Genomic DNA, 22,571 nt, shown 5'->3' with positions numbered 1-22,571 from the left:
AAAATTCCAGGTTTTATAAAACGCTGGAACAGTTATGATGATGGACTTGGCTTTGTCCCTGTGCCCCTCTCCATCGCCCTCCACGGCGTCTGGCCCTGAACAAGGGCCTTGTTGTTGTCTTATCCATTGGCAATCTGGGTCGCGGATGTAGGACTTGTGTGTCTCACTTTGCACTGAATGGGAATACCTGCTATGTCAAGGCTGAAGCATTGGGGTTTGAAAATTAAGACTTCCATGGCATTGCCTCAAAGTGTGAGTGAAGCAATGGCATTGAAAAGTTAAAGCTTAAAGGTTAAACAGCTACGTGGTAATTGCCACATCTAAAATGGTGGTGTTTGGCTTCTGTGTATGGATGAAAGGCACTCTGCCTGTGCAACGGAGAAGCAAAAGATTGGAGTCGATATGCAGTCTTGGGAACTGTGGGAAGGTTTAGTTCATTTTCCTTTTCAGGGTTTTCTAGTAAAAGGTAAGCAAGGTGATTAGTTGTGTGGGAATGCTAGTTTTAAATGTGGGTCCTAATTATCCCCCCTGCACTTGTAGGAACAGGAATTAATGCTTCTGAGGTATCAAGCTGGGTTCTGCAGTTCTCCTTCATGATCATGAAGGAGAACCTGATCAGGAGGGCAGGGTTTGAAAGAAGTACACTCTGCTTCCCAACATTGGGATCTGGGCTCACCTGAGGTGGCACAGAACAGCAGTGGATGGCAGGGATACGCTGAACATTCCAGAATACGAGAGACTGACTACCATGCTGCCTGCTGACCAGCTGAAGGATTGGAGTCAGAGCAATGTGCTGTTCCCCCGGGTTGTACTCGTAGAGCACAGGGCTGGTGTTGGTGTTTATTCAGCATCAGTGCTCATCTAGGAAAATAAGCATAAGGCAGCTCCTGAGGGCTCTCAGGCCAGAGCTGTGATACATTTCCTAGAGATGCAAAGCTAGGTGTTCAGCAGAGAAGTGGAGAGAAAGAAGCTGCAAATTCCTTCTGGATTTGTGTAGCCAGTTAGATGTTTTTGAACAAGAGGGGTTTCTTGTTTTAGAAGTGCTAGGTGAGATGCAAGAAAAAACATGTTTTCTGTTTTCACATGGCTATCAGTCAAGGGCAGTTTTCCACTTAAAGTTCAGAGTGGCTGTAATGCTTTTGTGTATTATTAAAATGGTTCAAGACTATGGAACAATTTTGCAGAGTCAGCAGTGCATTTATTAGGGCCTGCAAATAGTGTGAGTCTCCGTGAAAACATTAAAAATCGAAGAAGCAACCTGCAGAGATCCTCCAATGCGGGCAGTATATGTGCAAGAAATTTTTGGAGTTTTAACAAGCTGATGCTGCTGTACACAGGTGACAGATGTAGAGCATTGATACTTTTGTAACTATTCTTAACTAATTAGTTAAGGACAAAATTTGTCTTTTAAAGAACAATAGATTTCCTGCAGTTAAGGCTGTTTGCTTTTATTGTGATGGTAGATGCACAATTGTCATCCCAGGTGAATATTTGGGCATCCATTCCTTTGAAAGAGGGAGGCGGGAAAATTGAGAGGTCCTAGCTCATGGCTGGGTTAGGCTCTGGTCCGATGCAAAGTCTAGGGAGGAAATGTTGCGCGTGCCTCCAAGAGTCTAGCAGATATGAAAACAGGAATCCTGTATTTTAGCTGGGCACATGGAGGATGCCTAGAACGTAAACACTGCTTTCATTCTACCTAACTTTACAGGGCTTTGATGTGCACTTTTTTGTATTTGTGTTTTGCTGTATATTCTGTATAAATAATTATTTTTTCCCCTTCAGAATGAGCTGTGGAACATTGCATTGCTACTTATTCATTCATGCTAGCTTTTTGTTTCCTTGTTTCTTTCCTTTTCCTTTTTCCCTAGATCTATCAAGTTCAGAAGGTAGGGTTCGCTCTCTTTCATTCTTGTTTGCGTGTGTTCCCACATTATGAGTCTTGCTAGCATTTCAGAAGAACCTCTAAAGAATGGAAGATGCACAGCAGGCTTTGTATTTCCATGCAATTCCCCCCTTCCCTCCCCTAGCCTTGTGGGGTGTATAATAAAGAGGAGTGGGGGAAGGTGACCCATGTAAAATGTGTCTGGTCAGGCACTTGATACAATTTTTCCTACAGACTGTTTGGCAAAGAATAAGCAGTAAGCAGAAGAGTAATTTGGCAAACCAGCCATCATAGGAAGGTGTGGTGGCTCCATGTGGCACCAAGAACTGTACAGACATTTGTGTGTTGAAGGCCAAGAGTATCGCTGAAAATCTTTCAGGCTGGGCAAGCATTTAACAGGTGTCAACAGGAAGAATGACTTTCAGATGACTTTGCAGAAAGTCACTGAAGGAAATCAGGGATGCTGTGTTTGAATTTATAATCTTTTGGTAAATAAACTGTATGGTCTTTCTTCCAATGTAACCTAAGCATTATAAATGCTTTTATATTGTTTAATCCTTTCTCACCTCAGTTTAAAGCCATGATCTCTTCACTCCTCCCAATTTCCTTTTCATAGTTCCAAATGATGGCAAAGATGATAATAATAATAATAATAGCCCTAACTGAGGTTGCTTGCTATGTAACAACAGAGAGTTTGGGGTTTTGTGTTATGACGTTTGGCTGTTCTATACTTCCAGCATGTGAACTGTGTGGTACCTAGAAAGATAAATAGCTCCAAAGAGATTTTGCAGGGAGGGAGAAAGCATCTGTTTCTTCAAGCCTGCCATTTTCTACCTTATTGAATGTTTCTTTTTTTCCTGAGATATTTTTATTGCTTGCTGAATGATAAATGTCTCCTAAAACCACAGCCTGTTTGTTTTTGTTCTGGCACTCCAGCTGCCTTTAACTGCATGTTTCACTTGCTTGACCTAGCAGTGCGTGTGCTTCTTGGAAATGCTGTTCTCCTCTTTAAGTGCATATGTATGTGAAGATAGCTTCTCAAATCATGTGCTCTGGTATTTAATCCTGACCCCATCAATTTGGCAACAAATACATCTTACTCTTGTTTTTATTTGTGGAGTTGACTATGTACTGAGTGGCTCAAATTAACATCTGCCCATGGATCAACAGGCTTGTTATCAGTCTCCTTTATAGGAACTAATTTAATCTTCTGGTACAAGCGCAGCCTCATGGGAGGCAAGGAGGTTGTTTACTGTTCATGTCCTGATATGGATGAGAAGATAAGTGGGTTAGCCTCACAACATCCTGTAGCGAGTTTGCAAGTCTAGCAGTTTCACTGTCACTTAGTGAGCAAATCTGATCTGGAATTCTCTCTCAATGGTATTAACGTCATTAATTATTTAATTGTAATATCAGTTTTCAGGGTAGAAGGGAACTTGAGTCTGGCAAAGGCCTCTAAAACCCAAATGAATGGATAAGCGGATAAGCACCATTTCTTCCTTTAACCCATGTGGCCATTCAAACCAGGCCCCTCAGGGCAGAACAGAAGAGTCCACACAGAGAAGGAAATGGAAGTGGTTGAGGGGGCAAAATATGTGAGACTTCAAATGCTGCCAGTTCAGTGCAGTTTGCTGTTTAAAATATTATAATTTAAGAATAGTCTCAAGACAATCACATTCATTAACATTTTTCTTTTGGGGATATTAAGTGCGTAGCTATGTAATTTTAAATGGTGGAGGAAAAGACTGTGAGTGGAACTTAGCTTGTGACATAACAAGTCTCTTAAGGGATATTTCCTTATCTCCCTTTGCAAAACTGAATTCAGAAGCCTATGTCAGAAAGTATGGAGAACAGAGGTTAGGAAAAGGAAGCAGCAGACCTTACAGAAATTATTAGCATGTTTATGGATCCTTGCTATGTGTGAGAAAGGATTCTTCATTTTCATAGTGTGGTGGTTTTTTTTTAAATTGATTTCTAGAGTTAGAAAATGTTACACATTTCATAGAGTGGGAAAAAAGCCTCTACTAAGGCTTTACCTGACGTGACTTACTACAAAGCATATTATCTGTAGGTTCTGATCATGTACGCAGTCCTGACCAGCTGGAGTTCATATAATTTTCAGAGGTCATTTTCAGGATGTGATGTACATAAAACTTAATTTTGTAACAGGCTGTTGTATGTGTCATGCTTCTGCCTCAAAGTAACTAGTCTGAGCACTTGTGAGGAAGTGTGTAATGCTTGAAGAAACAACGGTTCATGTCATGCACTCTGATTTCATGTAGTTTAAGGGAGAAATTTGACTTGTGTGTGATTTGGCTAGACATTGTATAGGAGTATTAGATGTATTTGAGCACACACTGAGACGCTCTGCAGGGAAAGCAGAGGGGAATACTTCCCTGTTCTAATAGGGATGTGGTTAAAGAGCTTGTTGAACTGTTGTCCCTTTTCCTTGTTGCAGAGGGATGTTTATGTTTGCATACTATTTAAGTCTCCAATGCAGTGAATTTATTTCCTGTTTTCAAATTATTGGCCTAAAAACTTATTTTCTAATATTTGTCCTAATAAATGGGATTGCTGTGAGCTCCTGCCTTTTACCAATTTGACCCCCAAACTGACAGCATTTAAAGGTCCTTGTACGGTTTGGGCTACCCAGGATGTGTAATTCAGTGCCCCGCTGCCTACTCCATAACAGACTTTCTTCTCTCCGGAGCTGTTAAGATGAAAATGAAGATGACCTTAACTTGAAAATAATTTTGTTGTTTAACGAGGAAGAACTCTGAAGTGGGAATAAACTGGTACAGTATCAAAGAACAGTCAGCTGTTTGTTCTAGTTTATTAATGAATAGTGAATGAGATTTTTAAGGGTGAAAGTAAAATTACATTAATACCATTGAGTGAGTGCTAAGCGCAGAGTATAATACAGAATAGGTTCCTGATTTTTTTGATCATTACCTAAGGTTTTGACTATTGATACTCCTGCCTCCTCAAGGCTCTAGGAAAGCAGGCAAGTACAGGCTTGTTTTTTCCACAAATACATGAACCTCAAAGCACATAACCTAAATTTTTGTAAAATATGTATTATGCTTCCTTAAGCAGTATTTCCATTTGCCAATTACTGTGCTTTAGGCTGGTGATTTTTCTTCACACAAGAATGTTATGATCACCATTATAAATGCAAACTTCCTGAGACTAGATTTGAAACACGTGTTTGGGGAGGAAGAAAAATCCTTCTGAACTTGTGGATCTTTGGACAACTTGCTGTCTGGTAGAAATACAGGTTCATTGGGAAGTTCCCAATGTTGTGCAAAGAAATTATGAACTGAGAAATGGTTCAGGAGAGACAGTCTACTAAGAAAATGCATGTCATTTGGTACTGAAATGCACAGAGCTTTCCGGTCTTGCCTGCATTGGTGAAGCATGTTGTTTTTTTATCCTTGTTGGTGATACCACCACTGCCAAGATAGTTGAAGTGTAGGGAAAAAGCCTTGGGCTCTGAAAAGGAGCTCTGGGGAGTTCTGAATACAGGGAATAAGAATGCACAGAGATTAGTTGTATTGTATTCAACTTGTCTTCCTAGTTTGACAAATCTATACGGTAAACATGATTTGACAGCGTTTTTCATCCTGAAAGTGTTCTGCATTCGGATCCCTTGTAATGAGTCTTGACTTAAATGGGTCAGGAATTCAAGACTCATTATGCTCCTTGCTCCTGTCCCCACGGCACTGGTTTTTTTTGCACTGCTGAGAAAGAAGAAGCTGTCAAGTACCCCGGCTGTACTCCAAAGACGCCTTTCCCCCTGCCGGGCAGCTTTTCCTGGGCACGTGCTGCAGAGGGCTCTGGTGGCACTCAGTGTGGCTTTTCCCTGGCATGTTTGTGTGCATGGAGCTGTGTGGCTTGGCCAAAACCTGGCAATGCATGTCTAAATGTTCTGTGTTTGCCTTTCTCATCTAAATTCTGTTTTTTCCCTTTTCTGTCTGTAGAAATATTATGGTCTGGATACTAAATGGGGAGACATCGAGCAATGGATGGTAGGCCTTGGTCAACGTAGCTAAACAACTTTTACGTGCTGAAGTTTTGTATAGTTCATAGAGTTTGAAATCCCACAAAGTAGGTATTTTCATGTACTGGAAATGTGAATTCCACTCTCATCACAAGCATTCTTGCAGTCTGCATCAATACCTGAAAATTGGCTTTGATCAGCTTAAAACTGGCAAGAGTTTGGTTAGAGCCATCTCCTTTTACAGACCTCTGTCTCCACCCTATCACTTGAAGATTAGGTTAGCATATAGACTCATTAAAGCCACTTGTGATACAAGGAATATATGTACTCATTTTGCTTATCGTGGATTCTGTTACAATTTGAGACTTCTCAAATCAGCCTTCAGGTAAATTTTGGGCAAGTTTCATCCATGCTTCTTCAGTTACCTTTGTACTTACTGGTCCAGGGGTACTCTTCAGATGCATTATTACTGCTACTATGGCAGTGCTCACTGATAATACAATGTCCTGGATTTAATATTTCCTAAGCTAGTGAAGTTGATACCAGGTATGCACTTGGCCATTAGCAGCATCTGACTGTTTTAACACCAATAATGTAAGATGAAGAAGTTGCTAAACAGCAGGAAGACAGTGGCTTCAAATGTCTTTCAAACGTAAGTTTGTGAAATCAATTACCAGTGATGCTGGATGAAAACTGTTGTTTGTGGAGCCTTGCCCTACAAGCTGAGTAGCGCACACTGAAAAAGGCAAAACCGAACAGCTGACTTCCAATGTGGAAGATAACTTCTCAAACTCCCTGACTTCCTTGACCCTTGATAATTAATCAGCATAAATGCTGGTTTGCTCTATGCCTTCTCGAAAGCCTGCTGCCATATGGACCAACTGTCCACCAAAGATGCTCCAATCTCACGGATAAGCCATTAAACCTCTTCAAATCCTTGCTTGGTGAGCTTAGTTCCACCTTACTAGCAATTCACTTGCTTAGAAATCAGCTCACCTGTGAGAACCATCAACTACAATGTTGAAACTTCCCCCCCCCCCACCGCAGTGTTCTATCACTGTTTCTAAATTCCATGTAAAATCAGTTTGTTGAAACGTAATACATCCTACAGCACTTCCAGCATTAACACAGCCTTTGGCCTGCAAAAGGCAGTGGTGCTGTGTGTGGCAGAGGCTGTCAGCAGAGCACAGATGCTTTTGGTCTGGAAGAAGGGGCTGGACAGTGCCCCTCTGGGATACTCACTAGAGAGAGACCATTACCCTGCCCCATTATTTCAATAGAATATTTTTGAGATTTATTTTGAAGGACTGCAAACTGGAAAGCTTAATTACAAAATCACTGTAAGTATACTGGTTCCCAGATGCAGAGAGATGCACTTGAAACATTTTTGGGGATAGAAATAAAGGCATCACTGCGTACAGTTTTCTGCAAAAGTAATAAAAGTGTGTAGCAGAATAAAATGGAGGGGAAGAAAGTCGGGGTCACAAATGAGGGGGAAAAGGGTTTTTCTGACTTGACAGGGTGTCACCTTCTGTTACTTGGTTTAACGTTACTGGCTCCTAAACATTGCTGAAGTTCACTGTGTCTTTGTGAAAGCGCTCTGTTGGTGTATCTGTCCTTTCAACACTTCACTCTGTTTTTTCTCTGCTGCCTTGGTAGGAAGACAGTGAGCGTTATTCCCGTAGAGCCCGAAGAAATGCCTCGGTTAGTATCTACTTTTGCTTCTTCTTTTTAGCTACACATTTCAAATGAAGATAAAAGACATGTATAAGGCAGTTCCTTTTTAAAAGAAAAAACAAGACAACCTCCCCCCACCCCAGGCAAGTGCAAACCCCAAAGCTACTTCCTGACTTCTCTGCCCTCTCCCCAGTCACTCTGGGAAGCTTTTGCAAATGTGCTAGAATAAAGGGGGGCAGGGGGTGGAAGGTGGGGAAGTAACCTGCTTAGAGTGTTTAATATTCACTTATTCAGACCATGGGCCAAGAGCATAGAGCAGGGAACACCCAAGCAGGCTTGTCATTCACCCTGTAGTGAAATGTTTGACAGTGTTTCTTGGGCGGGGTATGATTTCATTTACTTTCTGCTTATAGTTTTAATGCATTTCTTTTTTAAAGACCATTATTTTGTATGCCTTTTCTTTCCTTCTTTTCCGTCAAAGCCGTCAGCATTTACCTCACTGCCTGTTACTTCTGTTCTTTTCATTGTTTTCTTGTCTTTATACTTTCTTTTATAGGCTTCGGATGAAGATGAGCGCATGTCAGTGGGTAGCCGTGGAAGCCTGAGGGTTGGTAAATTGTACAGTTTAAGTGTGCATGTGTGTGTACCAATGTTGGTGTCCCCCTGTGCCACTGGACTGGTTATAGTACTCTGATAATACCATCCTTCCAAGGTCTCGACATGTTCCATGTTCAAGGCACATGGGTTTTTTTCTTCAAGTACATGTAGGTCGATAGTTCTTTCAACCAGGGGAATTGTCCGATTTGTATGCACTGTGTAGGAATGCCAGGAGAGCATGGGACTCTACAGAAACTTTTCTGGTAAATGCTCTTCACCGTTACTATTGCAGGAAATACTTAGCCAAAACGTTGGTATATGCAGCTATTTCTTGTATGCACCTTGTAAGCTCCTCTGTTTCATTACCAGTACTGAGAATTTGAGAAGAGGAAGTGCTAGCTTACTCCCTGATCAATGTTTATTAGCTCAGGAAACCAAAAGCAAATTATCAGTGGAAATAAGTCTTAAGTGCTTTGGTACTGCAGGTGAATGCTCTCCTCAGAACTGCTTTAGAGATATTTGAAATTCATCTGTAGACTTGAGTTTTGTGGAGGGAGGGATTAGTAGAGCAGAGTGTGCTGTAGTGCACCAGTACTCATCTGTAGGAAAAATTCAAACAGTTTTTTCCTCAAAATACCCATACAGTATTTTTCCAGATAATACATGTGTACAAATCTTAACTTCATTCTAGCATACACATCATTAGCTCTTGTAATTGTGAAGACAGTTTAAGCAATTTAGTAGTTGTGAATGGGTAATGCTATTGTCTCAGCATGTGTTGATAGTCTTCAGCTGCTTCTGAGACCTATGGGGAAGCATTCAGCTAACCACAAAACTGAAACAATCCATGACAGCACTATGGAGGAAGCTCTCAGCAGTCCTGAATGTGAATCAGCTGCGACTAGTTTTTATTATGGAGTCATTGTGCTTACAACTGTTGTGTTTCAGAATAATTTGTTCTTCTACTGATGTTATTCCTAATTTATCAGTAGCACTAGTTATGTGGGTTAAGCTGGATGATAAGTTCTATTTTTATAGAACAAGCAAGACCTATATCATTCATATCAAGATCTTTATTTGTAATCCTTCGTTTCTGGCTTCTATGGAGATTTCATGCCATAAATTTTTTTTTTTCCCCTCCTTAAAAAACTTGCTAATAGTTATCTAGGCTAGAACTACTTTTTTTTTTTTTTTTTTTTCCCCCCTGACAAAGTATCCCCAAAAGAACAGGATAAAGTGGAACATCTCAGATGCTTCTAAAAGAGTCTGGAAGATTGGGGGGGGCGGGAAGACTACTGCAGAGCCTGCTCAGTGATCCTAATGGAGTTCACTGTAAGATAACACAAGATGTACTTAAAAATTTTAAGTGTTGCCTTGTTCCCTTTTTAGTGGAATCCTTATTGCTACTTCTGAAATGCTGTTAAAATCTTTGTTCTTTAAGATTGCAAACTTATTTGAGTGCTTTTTGAATCTAGAAGATGCCTTAAAGCTCCAAAGATTTGATGAAGAAAAGCTTATCTTCACAGCTGAACATGAAACACAATGTTTATTAGAGTTAGATTTGGACATGTTTATGAAAGTGGTTTTGGGGGGAAAAAAATCTCTAGATCAGTTGAAATTTCAATTCTTTCTGTTTAGAAGGTTATTATGATACAAGTGGGTTGTTTAACCATGGCTATAATTATGCGTCTCTTGATGTGGCAAGATGCAAGCACATTGGCACTGTATAGCGGGAGCCCTGTTCATCTGAAACGCCTTTTGCTCATGGAAATCCACTACTGATTCCTTTTGATGTTGTTTTTGTAGTATGATCCTGTGTTTTATTGTTATATATTTAAAACAGCAGGAGCCTTGCATTCTGCCTCCCCACTGCCCCTTGAGAAGAAGCTTTTCTGACCTTTTTTCCCTGGAGCAGCCAGTCTCTGGGCTGCCAGCATGCCTTCAGGCTGCAATAACCACTGCTGATGTGGTGAACAACGGTCTCCAGCTGGTTCATGGGATGGCCCATAAATACCTCATACTTTTGTGAAGAATGTCCTTTTCTGACAGAAGGATCTGGTTGAAACTTTTCACTCTGGTATTTCTAGTGATGTTGCACAGACTCCCCCTGTCCTCATGAAGTAGCATTCAGTGAATATTCTTACCCAAGCTGACGGTTGTGCATGCACAGGATAAGAGTTTTGACAGAGCTTCCTTCCCTGATCCAAGTGGCACTGGGATCGTAGAAGAAAGTAAATGTTTGCTAGTCTGAACTGAAATTTACCCTTATACATCTTTTAGTTGTTTTATTCACAATGAATTAATAGAATATACACTGACCATTTTCCTAGTGTGGGTTTATAGCAGATGCTTTTAATAGTTTGACCGCATGTGTCTCTGGCTATTTGTGAAGGTTTGGCTCTTGCTGTGTGTGTCTTCAGGACAACAAAGTAAAAACAAACAAACAAAAACCAGCCAACCTAAAAAACTACCTCTGAGGACTAGAGTTCAGATTGGCTTCTAAACTATTTTAGCATGAAGAAAGCACCAAAAGCTGTTGCCTTGTGTCCATAAAGGGTTTATAAAACCAGTCAGAGAATTCTGAATACTGCTTTTTTTTCTTTTTTCTTCTTTTTTTTTTTTTTTTTTAAATATTTGAAGGCTTCTTCTGTAGTTGCAGAATGCCATTGTAGTTGGTCTACAAGACTTACACTTTCTGAAAATTGATCTTGCACCTTTGGCGCTTGGGCTCATTGCATTGTGAGGGGCTGATGGTGTTGGGGGGGGTGCTTCTTGAAGCTATGCTTCTTTTCTACAGGAAGTTTTCAATGAAATGAACCAGTATCAGAAATTTCTCCCTAAAACTTTGCCATCCTACTAATCTGTGCAAGTTTTACTCTGGATTTTCTCCTGGAATATTTTCTAAGTGGATGTCTGAACTGCAGGCATCAGAGATCTACTGAGCTAGCTTTTTGGGAGCTGGTGTGGATGTTTCTGGCAAAGCAACCATCGGTATGGACTGCAAAACCACCTGAGGTGTTGATTAGACCAGGCTAGCAAATTGATCACAGTCACAGCTGTGACTGTACTGTAAAAAGTGGCCTAGTGTGTTGATACAATGCTAGCTTGAGTATATCCCTGCCTCCTGCAGGCAGATCTTCAGCTGTGATGAAGGTGCATCTTTAATGGCCTTTCTGTGGCTCATCCTGAACCTATCAAAAGCGTCCTGCCTTCTTGTTTCAGAAGTTCTGCAATCTTGATTCTTTATCACGCAGTTTTTCCTAGGGAAAAACATCATCCTGTATTTGTTCAGACACTCAAGCCTTTCTTCAGTCTCTTTTCTACTGCAAGTATCCTTTTTCTCCCACTTCTCAGCTGGCTGTCTCTAATCCGAGACCATCCAGCATGAAATATTGTTGTGTTATTAATCACTCATGATGGAGTTTGTGCATTTTCCTTGTTTTGTTTGCTCCAAAGTTCCTGACTTCTGACTTTGTGCAAGAAGTCCTGCATTATCAAAGTTCTGTAGTTGGGATTTACATCTCTGTGCCTGGGTTTTTGGGGTGGTTTTTTTGGGGGGTTGGTTTGTTTTGTTTTAGGGGATTCTTTTGATTACCTTAACTTGCTTCAGTGTTTTCCTTTGTAGTCTGATTTTTCTTTCCTCTCATGCCTTGACAGTCTCATTTGGAATATGCCAGCACCTACCCAGTGGTGAGAATAGTCTGCAAGTTGCAGTGTGTGTTAAAAACTAATCATGAAGAACAAACTAACATCAGTTGTGACAGCTGATCTGAGATAAGGAATGATCTAAAATTATCCTGAGGCAGTTTGTGGCCTGTGATGTAAAGATGCTACTTCCCTTGCCGACTGCTCTGACGCAGTTCAGATTAAAAGCACTGAATGATTAGAGAGATCTAACCTAGGTCTAGTTCAGCAGTTACCATAGGACAGAGAAGAATAGCTTTTTTTTCCCCTAACAGACTTTCTCTGTTACAGTCTGTCCATCATTTGACCAGGTATGTCTGGTTTTATTTCAGCATATATCTGGAAAGGAATAAAACTCTCACAAACTCGTTCTGAATAGATCTAGCAAAGGTAACAGGACAAATATACTGCCTACCAAAGCTACAGCTTGTGTATTGAGCTGTTACCTTTGCTTTGGAGGATAAAATCAAACTCTGTAGGTACCAATAAGATGAGAGCAAGTATTTGCATTGAATGTGTTGAGATCAAGCTGACTCTAGGAAGAAGAGAAAGGGCACAGAAGGGAGAATGAATATTGGGACTTCAAGCTCAGTTTAAAAATTTTCCTTGTACTGTTGAAAATAGAGTACTGTGTTGAAATACAGGGGTCTCAGTTTCTGCAGAAAGCAAACTGCAGAGGGTAGTTTTACAGACTCTCTAGCTTTTTCACTCTCCTTTGTTCCCTGTGCTATTTCAAATTAGGAATGCAATGTGTCTATTTGTGAGTGACCTATATACAGAAATAGTTCAAACACATTTGGATTTTGCATGAATGTATTGATGTAGTAAGTATAGACAGCTGGTAGCTCTTTTAATTGACTTAACCCAGCAAGCATGAATGATTTTAACTGTGGCTACTAAATTTAACAGCGCTATCATCACTTTTAACAATATTCTTTAATAACTGGTCATTTGACTTTGAGATTTGATTTTTTTCATGTGTGCTTACTGAGCCGTGTTGTGTAGAGCTGGAGGAAAATTGGACTGATGTTTTTGCATGTTGATATGCATGCCTGGCTATGGATGGGTGCGCATAAACTCATTGATCTTTTCATCCTGCATTCTTAATCTCACTGCAGGCTGGATTAGAGAATGAGAGGACCAAAAAGAAGAACTACTCCAAAGCAGTATGTATCTTGACTAACTGTGTCAGAGAGGTTTTTGCATACAAAACCACTGTGATAGGACAAAGAATACGTGCAAGTATTTTGGCTGTAAGAGCTCAGCAGCCTAATGTCAAGGATACGGTATAATTATTGGGACTTGTTGGGTGTGCGAGAATACTGAGCATCACTTCATCTGCAAAATGTGATATAATCCAAGCGGTTACATCAGTGTTGTACGTAAAGAGCATTTTGAAAAACTCAAAACCTAACTTGAGCTTTAACATTACACAGAAATAGCTAGAATATATATTTAAGTAGTAAAGGCTGCATCTTTCATAAAGGTAGTTAGAATATACATGTAGTAAAGGCTGCATCTTTTCACAAAGGTCATTCTGCTTGGTATCAATGCCTTACTAGCACCGATACAAATAGGACGCTACTTAGAGCACCACAAAGACAGACCTGGATGGAAGGTAAAGGATAATGTGCTTTCACATAATGAGGATTTTAGGTGAATCTCATGGGGAGCAATTCCAGGGAGAGAAAGAGTGCACGAGAGAGGCAAAGTGGTGTACTGCTACTGCAGAGGGAAGGCTACTCACCGCAGAAAGAGGTTGCCAGGCTGGATTGGGGTTCTTCAGTGCATTGGAAATCAGCAGAGAATTTTCTGAGAAGTAGAATTTGGATGTGGGATTGAGAAAGCCAGAAGGAGCAGCATTAGCCACAGTCTAAGGTAAAAAATGTTACAAGTATAAATGGACATAATGGCTATGAGCAAGTTTTCTGCATCTGTTAAAAGCAAGAGGAAAATACAGAAAAGAGTAGGGTCAGTCACACATGAAGGGAGAACAAGTAAAATCTGGATATTTTAGCCTCCCCAGTATGCAATTTTATTTGTTCTAGTTTTCATGAAGGTTATGATCAGGTGCTTAGCATTTTAACGTAGCGTAGAACAATGGTCAGTGAGGTCTGGTAAAATTGACCCTTCTCTTCAAGAATTGTCTGGAGCATTTGCCTTCAAAAATATGTGCTGGAGAGGTTTCTGGAGAGGATGGGTCATAGTGACAAGGGAAGTGACCTGAGCTACGGGGCTTTGGTTTGAAATCTGAAAGATACAGGGCAAATGAAACAAATATGTTTAGAAGTGCCTGAAATATAAAGTGATAAACAGTTAACTTGGATTTGTAGAAAATGAATCATGTCAGTTCAACTTAATTTCCCTGAGCAGGGTGATTATTTAAGGGCATGAAGAAAAAGCATTAGATGTGACTATAACTTGACTATAAGGCTCTTGGTGTGTCTCTACATGACATTAAGTGAAACCTTGGGCAAGATCTAGTTCTTATAAAACAAATGCACAGTTAGGTTGAAAAATAACACTTTTGGAAAACAAGACAGCTGGAAAGGATCTCATCTGGTCTTGGTATCAATGCCTTACTAGCACCGATACAAATAGGACGCTACCATCGAAGACAGCATCATCTGTTTTTAAAGGGGAAAACAGTTCTACAGGAGTCTGTATTGCCTAGATGCCTTAAATACAGGGAGTGAAGGCAGTTTCATGTGAAGTTAGAATAAAAATACTGTTGACGAATAGGAGACAACTTGTCAAGACTGAATGATAGTAAAAATAAATGAGGAATACCACATTTTGGAAAAATGAAATATACTATTACAAAGTAAGGAATTTTGCATATGAATGGTTCAGATAACTAAATGTAATCTCAGATCATTAATATTACATTGCTGAAAAAAGGCAAACAATTCCTCAGTGTAGTAATGAAAGGGGCAGTGGAGGTAATTGGTCTGCATGGTGCTGTTGAAGCTGCAGCTGGAGTGTTAGCTTCAGTTGCTGAAGATTCATTTTAACCATTCTTCAGGAAAGTGTTAGAGAAATTCAAGAAGCCTGAGAAAAAACCTCTTAAAAACTGGAAAGAAGCCAAGCTGTGGGAGAAGAAGGCTATAGCAGTATTTCAAATCAGTCCTTCTTGAAAAAAGAAACTGGATGTTGGCCCTCCATTTGTGGTGATAATACTGCATTTCAGTAGAGAATCTAAGCTTTTCCCAGAAGTTGCTTTACCAGCTTGGGTCTAAACTGGTTTCTAAGTTAATTTGTTTAATTTTTCATGGAAGCCACTGTATAGTATATGATAAATATTTTGTTTGGAAATTGATTCAGATTGGGTTTAGTGGATTTTCATTTCTGGAATGCATTAAAACTTGGACTAAAACTTAATTTGAATAGAAATTGTAATTAAATTTCCACTAAAAAACCCACCCCAAATACACAGAGTGCTTCCTCATTTTTGATGTTAAACCAGGCCTCATTGTGAAGTGGTGGCAGAATAGTGAATTGCTTGAGAAATCTGAGCTTTTAATGGTATTGACTGAGGTGACTGTTGGGTCTGTCCTCTTTTCTTCAACATCATGTTTCCAGACTAGAAACTGCATGGTAGTGATCGTTTTCTTTTATTCCTGTCCCTGCTGCCATAGGGACTTGAAGCATCTCACCCTGCTTGTGAAATGCTCATTCTGAGCCTGTTTGTTTTTTCTCCTTTGAGAGAAAACATCTTAATGACAACAAGGCAAGCTATTGAGGATGACAGAGGACAGCTGAACTGACTGAAATCTCTTATTAGTCTTTGGACGGCCACACAAAATACTTGGATGTGGGAGATGGTCACTGTCTGGGTTTAATTTTGATGTAATTGGGGAAAGCTGAAAAGGAGATTGCATACAGCATTGCATGTTTATTAAACTGAATTTCTCAAATATAAACTTAGAAGTAATTCTTCAGCTACAATTTGCTGCTTTTTAATTGCTTAGCTGCCAGAGGTATAAGTAACTACAGTGATAAATTTCTTTTATTGTAGTCTCTTATCCCCGGTGTCCCATTTTGTCCTGTGTTCCCTTTGCAGAGTGTTTGAAGAGACACGTGCTATAGTGCAGTAATAATAGGGAAGCAAAAGTGTTTCTTAACAAGAAAAAAGGGGGTCAAGAAAGGCAAGTAGGAGTATCCTTGCATTTTTGGCTGGTATACAGGTGCTGACAGACACACAAATGTTCACATCCTCATGTTTGAAATCATGACCTAGTCCTGTACTTCTCCTGTTCCTGGTGTATCTTTGAAAAGTTCTGTCTCTGCTTTTGCTTTTCATAAGTGATGACTTTTGCTAAAAATTCCCTTTTGGGTGTGCGTCAACTTTTTTCTCTCCTTTTTTTTTTTTTCTTTTTCCTTTCCTTCCATAACAGACCAATGGTTATGAGGAAGACATGTATGGATCATCCCAGAGTAGAAAATCTAGCAGGGTTAGTAGATGATTTATATTGCTATAAAATCTATTGCTCTATTTAATGGGATTAAAGCTAATTAGCAAATTCTTTTCTGTGGTAAAGCAGGTTTTTCCTGTCTCGCACATTGTGGGTTTTGCATTTTGTCAGGCACGAGGTGCAGCAATAAGCGTCTAAAAAAAAAAAAGAAAAAAATAGGCCATGAGTGGGAAGGGAAGTCTCTGAATTTGGTACAAGTAGAACTTAGAAGCCAGAACTGCTTAACTTGTAAAAAAAATTGGGTAAAAGTTAAATTGTGACAGGAGATAGTTTCGCAGCACCTGGCATGGAGGATTTCCATGTGCTGGACAACAGAACGATTGTTTTCCATCCTGTGCAAATGTGTTCATGTTGTGCTCTAACACTGACACTCCCAGGCTTCACCTGGAATTTAGTCTATGTCTTGAGATTTGCATATGTAAAATGGATTTTGGATTTTGAATTTTCCCCAAATGTGTGTTGTTTATTTGAAGTTTGCTTAACTAAATGCTTTTTTCCCCCCCTTTATAAACTGTTTCCTAGGGTGTCTGGAAACTCCCACAGAGGTGAACAGCCAGTGCAAGTGTTACTACTTAGCTACTTACCATTGATGTACTTTTATTTCTAAAAGTATTCTTGTCAAAAAAAGCTTAATTATTAGCTCTATTGTGTGCATGTGGGTCACAATGTTCCCTTCTGTCCCAGCACAAGTGTTTTGTGTCAATTGCAGGAATTCATTGGCCTGCTTTGTTAAATATTGGGGTTTGTGCAAATTATTTAAAGGTATTGCCTCAAGCAGAACCTCTGGGGGGCAGGGAGGGGAATTGTTTGGGATTTTTTTTCCTTGCCTTTATTTTAACAAAGGCAGACAAAAGCTCAGAGCCTGTTGATCTTTATGGTATCAAGACATCTAAAGAAATTTAGTGGTATGCAGACTAAAGCTCTATGTTTAGGGGAAAAATAAACGACTTTTAAGACTCCATTTAGCTAAGTGTTTGAGCAATACATGCTAAACATGAGATAGACGTCAGTGAGTTACTTTGTAAGCATGAAGTTAAAAGCAGGCGCTTGTATAAATAGTGAAATGGGACCTTATATTCCATCTCCGTTTTAAATTGTTGCTTCCATATACTTTTATGCATTTTGCTTGTATATGTGGGTAAGAGAAAATGAAATACTGTTGCTTAAACTGTTAAGAAAGCAGTATGTCCTGTTGTTGGCACTCTTCCTGAACTGCTTGACAAGTTCAAGGAACTTAATTATGTAGTGCTTCTGAAAAATGGTGTTCTTTAATGACATACTCCAGAGCTCCAAGTACTGCAGGAAGAACAAAATATCTGTAACAAAGTCATCAAGGGAAAAGAAGTTGTTTGGTTTCCATTTAAATAATTTAAAATCATCTGAGTATTAGGGTTTGTAGCATGGAGGTTTACTGTATGTAGGGCATAATTATGGCAGCATCATTAGTTCTTTCCTGTTTTCATTACTAAGTGTAATTCAGATTAATCATTATTTAGAAGGGGGATGAGAGTTTGGGGGTGACTTGGAATAGCTGAAACTCCAAAACCAGTTGATGCCAGTCTGTCTGGTTTTCACTTTTAGGAATACTCTCTCCAAAACCCCAAACCTAACTGTGAAGATTGCCAAAGTGACAATGAAAAACAGAGATGAAGCAGAGTTCTTCAGGACAGGAAGGAGATGATGGGTCAGCTGATAAAATAGTTTTTTCCAAAATAGGTGTCCAATTTTAAGTTGCAAAATGGAGTGATGTCCACATGGAGATCAGCGTTTGTACACTGTACTTGCAATTAAACGTCTTGATTCCTTAAAAATTAATAACGCCATGTGCCTGGGTAGTCCACGTGTGGATTACAAACTCCCTAAGTGGGAATGAAAGTAATTTCTTTAAGCTCAGTTCAGTTTATCCAGTTTTCTTTTCGGTGAAAGTTATTTTACAGGCATTCAGGAATAATGAGGCAGAAAGGGATCTAAATTTTTGAGACTGGACAATAATTTATCCTCAGTTATATACTTGTGAGTGTTGTGTCTTACCCACAGATATGTTTGCCTGCAGTGAGAGCAGTCCAGTGTCAAGAACAAACAAGTTTAATTTGCCGCAGATCTCCCTCATTTGTAAATGGAGTTAACACCTACATAATTTCTAGTGATGATGCAAGGACTAGTTAGGGCTTGTAGGAAAGCTGAGTAGTTGCTGACTACTAAAAGCAGAGTGTCTTGGCTGTCCAGACCCCCATAAGAAATGACTGGAGAAGCAGGATGTTAGAGGACGGCCGTAAAAGGAGAGCTTTGGAGTATAGCAAAGGTAGAGGTGTGGAGCTCTTTCAGAATAACCATTCCCACCAGTGTGCATCTGAACAGAGCCTAGGAGACTTTGAAAATACCTTTGCAACTCGTGTATTGTTGGAGGGCTAGTTACAGGAGACTGAGCCAGCACAGAAGAAATTTCGTGAGGGTGGGGGTGCAAGGAGGTAGCATTTCCTCTGTCACCCCTGCACGCTGGCTGCGGCAGCCTGTGCTCACTTCTAAGCATGCCTTTATGGTGTAGCTTTATACTCTGCCTGCTGGGCTCAGGGCTGCATCTGTCCCTGGCACGGCAGGCTATTTTATCATATTTTAGATGTGGTTTTAGGCTGCCATTTTTCTGAAAATAAGGAAAATACAAAGTCTTCCTAGTATGCCTGTATTTTTCTTGATTCCTTTGGTTCTGTGAGATGCATGTCTTATGTACAGATTTCCGATCTGCATTGAAAACAGACCTTGATTTGCAAATTAAAATATCACTCCATGTTAAAACCAGCTGTTTATAACAACTTAAGTTGTTCATAATATATTGTTGCATGCTCCTAAAGCTTTTGGGAAACCAAAATACTGAGTTCCACTCAATATTATAAATATCCTACTGCTGTCAGCCTTCCTGCACCCTGGCAAGCCCTACGTGCCAGTTTTGTGTTGAAGTGTTTGTGCAGCGGAAGTTCTCACAGATAATACACGACAGCAGAAAAGCCGAGCTGGCATCCTACGCTCCAGTACAGGTGCTAGGGGGAATGAATGGAGATGTTGTATATCACGTTAGATAAATAAGGTAGTATTTCAGAGGGTAAAGGTGATTTTAAGGCCACTGGAGTTGTCAGTCAGTCACTATTGGTACTTCTGGTATTTAACTTGAGGTTGAATTAAGATCTCCCCATCCAAATAGGTGGACCAAAAGTGCAAGGTTGGCTAGATGCTAGGTAGGAAGCTGCATAAAATAAGGTGTTTCATTTAGATAGTCTCACTGCTTACAGGAAAGTTTTCTTTACATTCAGTCTTGCCATACCTGACTGTGGGCGGCTCACTTTTTCTGATGGGGTCACCCAACAGTTTTGGTCCCTGGCTTTGCTCTCTGTCTCCCAGCAGAGTTGTCCTGACACCTTCTCCTGCATCTCTTGTGGCTTTAGCTTATAGGGCATAAACTCCTCAAGAATTCAGAAGGAAACTGACCTGCTCTCTGACCAATACATTTTTGCAGTGCTCGATGGGCAGTGGCAGTCCACTCTATTGTCTGCAGCGGTGGGACTGCACATGCAAAGAAATAAATCCTCTAAGGCAGGAGCCTGAGTTTTTAGGTATGAAGCTGTGATGCAGCCATTTATTCTGAGTTTGAGCCTGGAAGCTAACATTTCCAGCATCTTGTAAAACTGATGTTGTCTGTTCTGTTTTACAGAAGCTGGAAGTATGATAAATAAATTGATAAATACAGCTTCACTTAACTAGAGCTAGGATGAAACTTAGGTGCATGAACTGCATATATGCTTTTGGAAGTGTGGTGTATCTTCTTCCAAGTCCCATACAAACCATGTCCTTGCAGCATACTGTCACGTTGGGTCATAGCAATGAGAAGGGAGGAGAGAATGTGAGGTTTTAAAGTCTTTTCAGTGGAAAATAAACTAAATGGTTATTTTGTGCATAAGGTGCTGTAGGGATAGAGGAAACGCCTTTTGTTTATGTAAAAAAATCTCTACCTTACAAATGGAAAGGACACACAATTTTCACACATCCACATATCTTTAATGTGATTTTCTCAATGCAGTTATCTCCTTTTTCATGTTTGACCATTTTGACTCCTTGCAATTTGTAAGCACCTATTTTACTTTTTGCTTCCCATTTAAAGGAATTTAGAAAGTCCTTCATGTTACAAAACTGAGTTCTCAAGGGGTTTTTTTGTTTGTTATTAATGCAGGCTTCGTACTACTCTGATCTGGGTCTTCACAACAGCAGCTATGCTTCCACATCTCAACCTTCTTCCCAAAATGGAAATTGGGTCTGTTACCCTCTGGCTTTACCTGGCCTGGACTTGTTCTGATTTCTGTTGGATAATACAACCTCTTGCACTTCGGAATGAATTTGGACCAATTGTCAAGAGTCTCTGTAGCTCTTTTTAGTAAAAATTAAAAAACCAAAACCAAACCAGACCTTTTAAGATTGGAGTGAGTAATGGAAAGTTGTTTTAAAATGAGCACAATTAGTTTTCCTTTGCTGCTCCTCCCTTTCCTACAGTTATGTTGTTTGCTTTTGGCCTCAATTGGTCTGGAAAAATAAGGGAAATCTTAATTGACTGAAGTTCTCTATTGTATTTGAGGCAGCTTCTGTGCTCATCATGTCAGTCTAGCAAGCTTAAGACAATCCAGTTTGTATAAAATGAAATTACAAGCAAGTAATTCACAGACTGCCTTCTAGAAGAAAATCACTGAAGCTTCAAAATCACCCAGGAGGTTGGATTGTCCTCTGTGTGTGGACAGAGCTCAGCCAGTCCGGTGCTAGCAAAGCAGTGATTGAGCAGTGGTCTGCAGCCTGTCCTGCCCTATGGGCAGCAGCACAAGGACATTGCCTGGTGCTTTGTGGTGGCCAGTGATGGGGGCTCTGCAGATGTGGAGGAGGGGGGTGACTTGCAACAGGACATTGCCTGCAAGGAGTGGCTGGGGACCACTGCTGGCGTATCTCCTGCACCTAATTATGCCAGATACAGTATATCCTCTCTGAGCTTAATTGCTGCATCTTGTGAGTGATGGTTACTAATGGTGAAATAATTTGTTTTATGGTGCTCTGACTTAAGCACTCATAATTTTGTCCTGAATTATTTGGGTTTTCTCTGCATTTTTGTTTAATAATAAAGTACACAAGAGATGGTCTTACAGCTGTGTGAAACACTTAAAATGTATATCTTAAAACACTTCTGTATCTGTAGCTCTTTTTCTGGCTTTGGTTGAAGTGAGAAGAAACACCCTTTCTGGCTGCTATACACAAATGTGTGAGAGACAATAACAACTTAACAACCTAAAATTAAATTATGCTGTTTTGCTTTTGCCTACTGTCGTATCCTCCCTTCCTGTAGGAAATGCACATGTCTGCTTGGTATTCTTAGTCTTTGGGAGTTGAGATCTAATGCTTTTATGGCACAGATGACTAATACTCTCTGTACTGGGTTTCCTCCTGTTGTAGTTTAATAATCCTAGTCTCTTATCAAGATGGTTAATTCTGCTGTAGGTGCCTTTTTTGTTTCATTTTCTATGCAAAAAAGTTTTGTGCTTGTCTTCCTCAGCCCTCCTTGCTGTACAGTGATGCCCTGCCAGCCAGAAGTTACAGGGTTTGTTGTACTAATGCTCTAAACACAAATACCAATGCCACTCACCTTCAGCCATGCATATCTTGTCTCTTACCTCTGTAGTTCTTGTTGGGTCCATTTATTTCACACTCTGGTGTCTGAGTCATCTGAATGCACGTGTGCAATGCTGTTTGTACAGACCTAGATTTGCTGATCCTTCCTTTTATTCCTGTCGGAAGCGTGCAACCACTGCTTGTGGGGTTGTGATGCTGCTGCAGAATTCTCTCTGGATGGAGACAGTTGTCTTCATTTTGGTGCATTAGCTGCAACATGCAGGAGCAGGCCAGAGAGAGGCAACATCAATTCTTTCTGGTTGTGTAGCAACTAACAAAAATCTGTTTAAAATTTTTTGTAGCCAAATTCCACTGTTCTTGTTTAAACTTTAAAATGAGCTTCTCAGATTTTTTTTCTCAAAGCTTAAAGGTAGAGTTTCCTACTCCCCCTGTGTTTTCTGAGCCATACATTTATATGTTAAACTGGAGGCAGTCTTAAAATATGCATCTTCCTCCTCTTTTATTAATTTAGTGAACTGGCTAATAAGTGAAGTTCATCAAACAGATTTGAACAATTTAAGAATTGATGTAGCTGTTTTGTTGGTAGGCAGTATAAACTGTT

General features: G+C 40.0%; 1 protein-coding gene across 2 annotated transcripts in view; it reads left to right on the top strand.

The window, feature by feature from the left end:
* Window positions 1–22,571, top strand: part of LRRFIP1 (leucine rich repeat (in FLII) interacting protein 1) — a 116,277-nt gene that overhangs the window by 55,948 nt on the left and 37,758 nt on the right. The window contains exons 3-10 of one of the 2 annotated variants that reach the window (XM_010577883.1): window positions 1,869–1,886; window positions 5,863–5,910; window positions 7,542–7,586; window positions 8,116–8,166; window positions 11,814–11,846; window positions 12,959–13,006; window positions 16,238–16,294; window positions 20,535–20,615. The exons of the other annotated variant lie outside the window; for it this stretch is intronic. Of the exons in view, the coding sequence (XP_010576185.1) occupies window positions 1,869–1,886; window positions 5,863–5,910; window positions 7,542–7,586; window positions 8,116–8,166; window positions 11,814–11,846; window positions 12,959–13,006; window positions 16,238–16,294; window positions 20,535–20,615 (381 nt within the window). The remainder of the gene's footprint in view (window positions 1–1,868; window positions 1,887–5,862; window positions 5,911–7,541; window positions 7,587–8,115; window positions 8,167–11,813; window positions 11,847–12,958; window positions 13,007–16,237; window positions 16,295–20,534; window positions 20,616–22,571) is intronic. 2 annotated transcript variants of the gene reach the window in all.

This window comes from Haliaeetus leucocephalus, unplaced genomic scaffold (genome assembly GCF_000737465.1).
Source record: "Haliaeetus leucocephalus isolate CR32 unplaced genomic scaffold, Haliaeetus_leucocephalus-4.0 Scaffold587, whole genome shotgun sequence".
Taxonomy (NCBI): Eukaryota; Metazoa; Chordata; class Aves; order Accipitriformes; family Accipitridae; genus Haliaeetus; species Haliaeetus leucocephalus.
The sequence above is the reverse complement of the archived record's forward strand: the minus strand, read 5'-3'. Positions and strand labels throughout refer to the sequence as shown.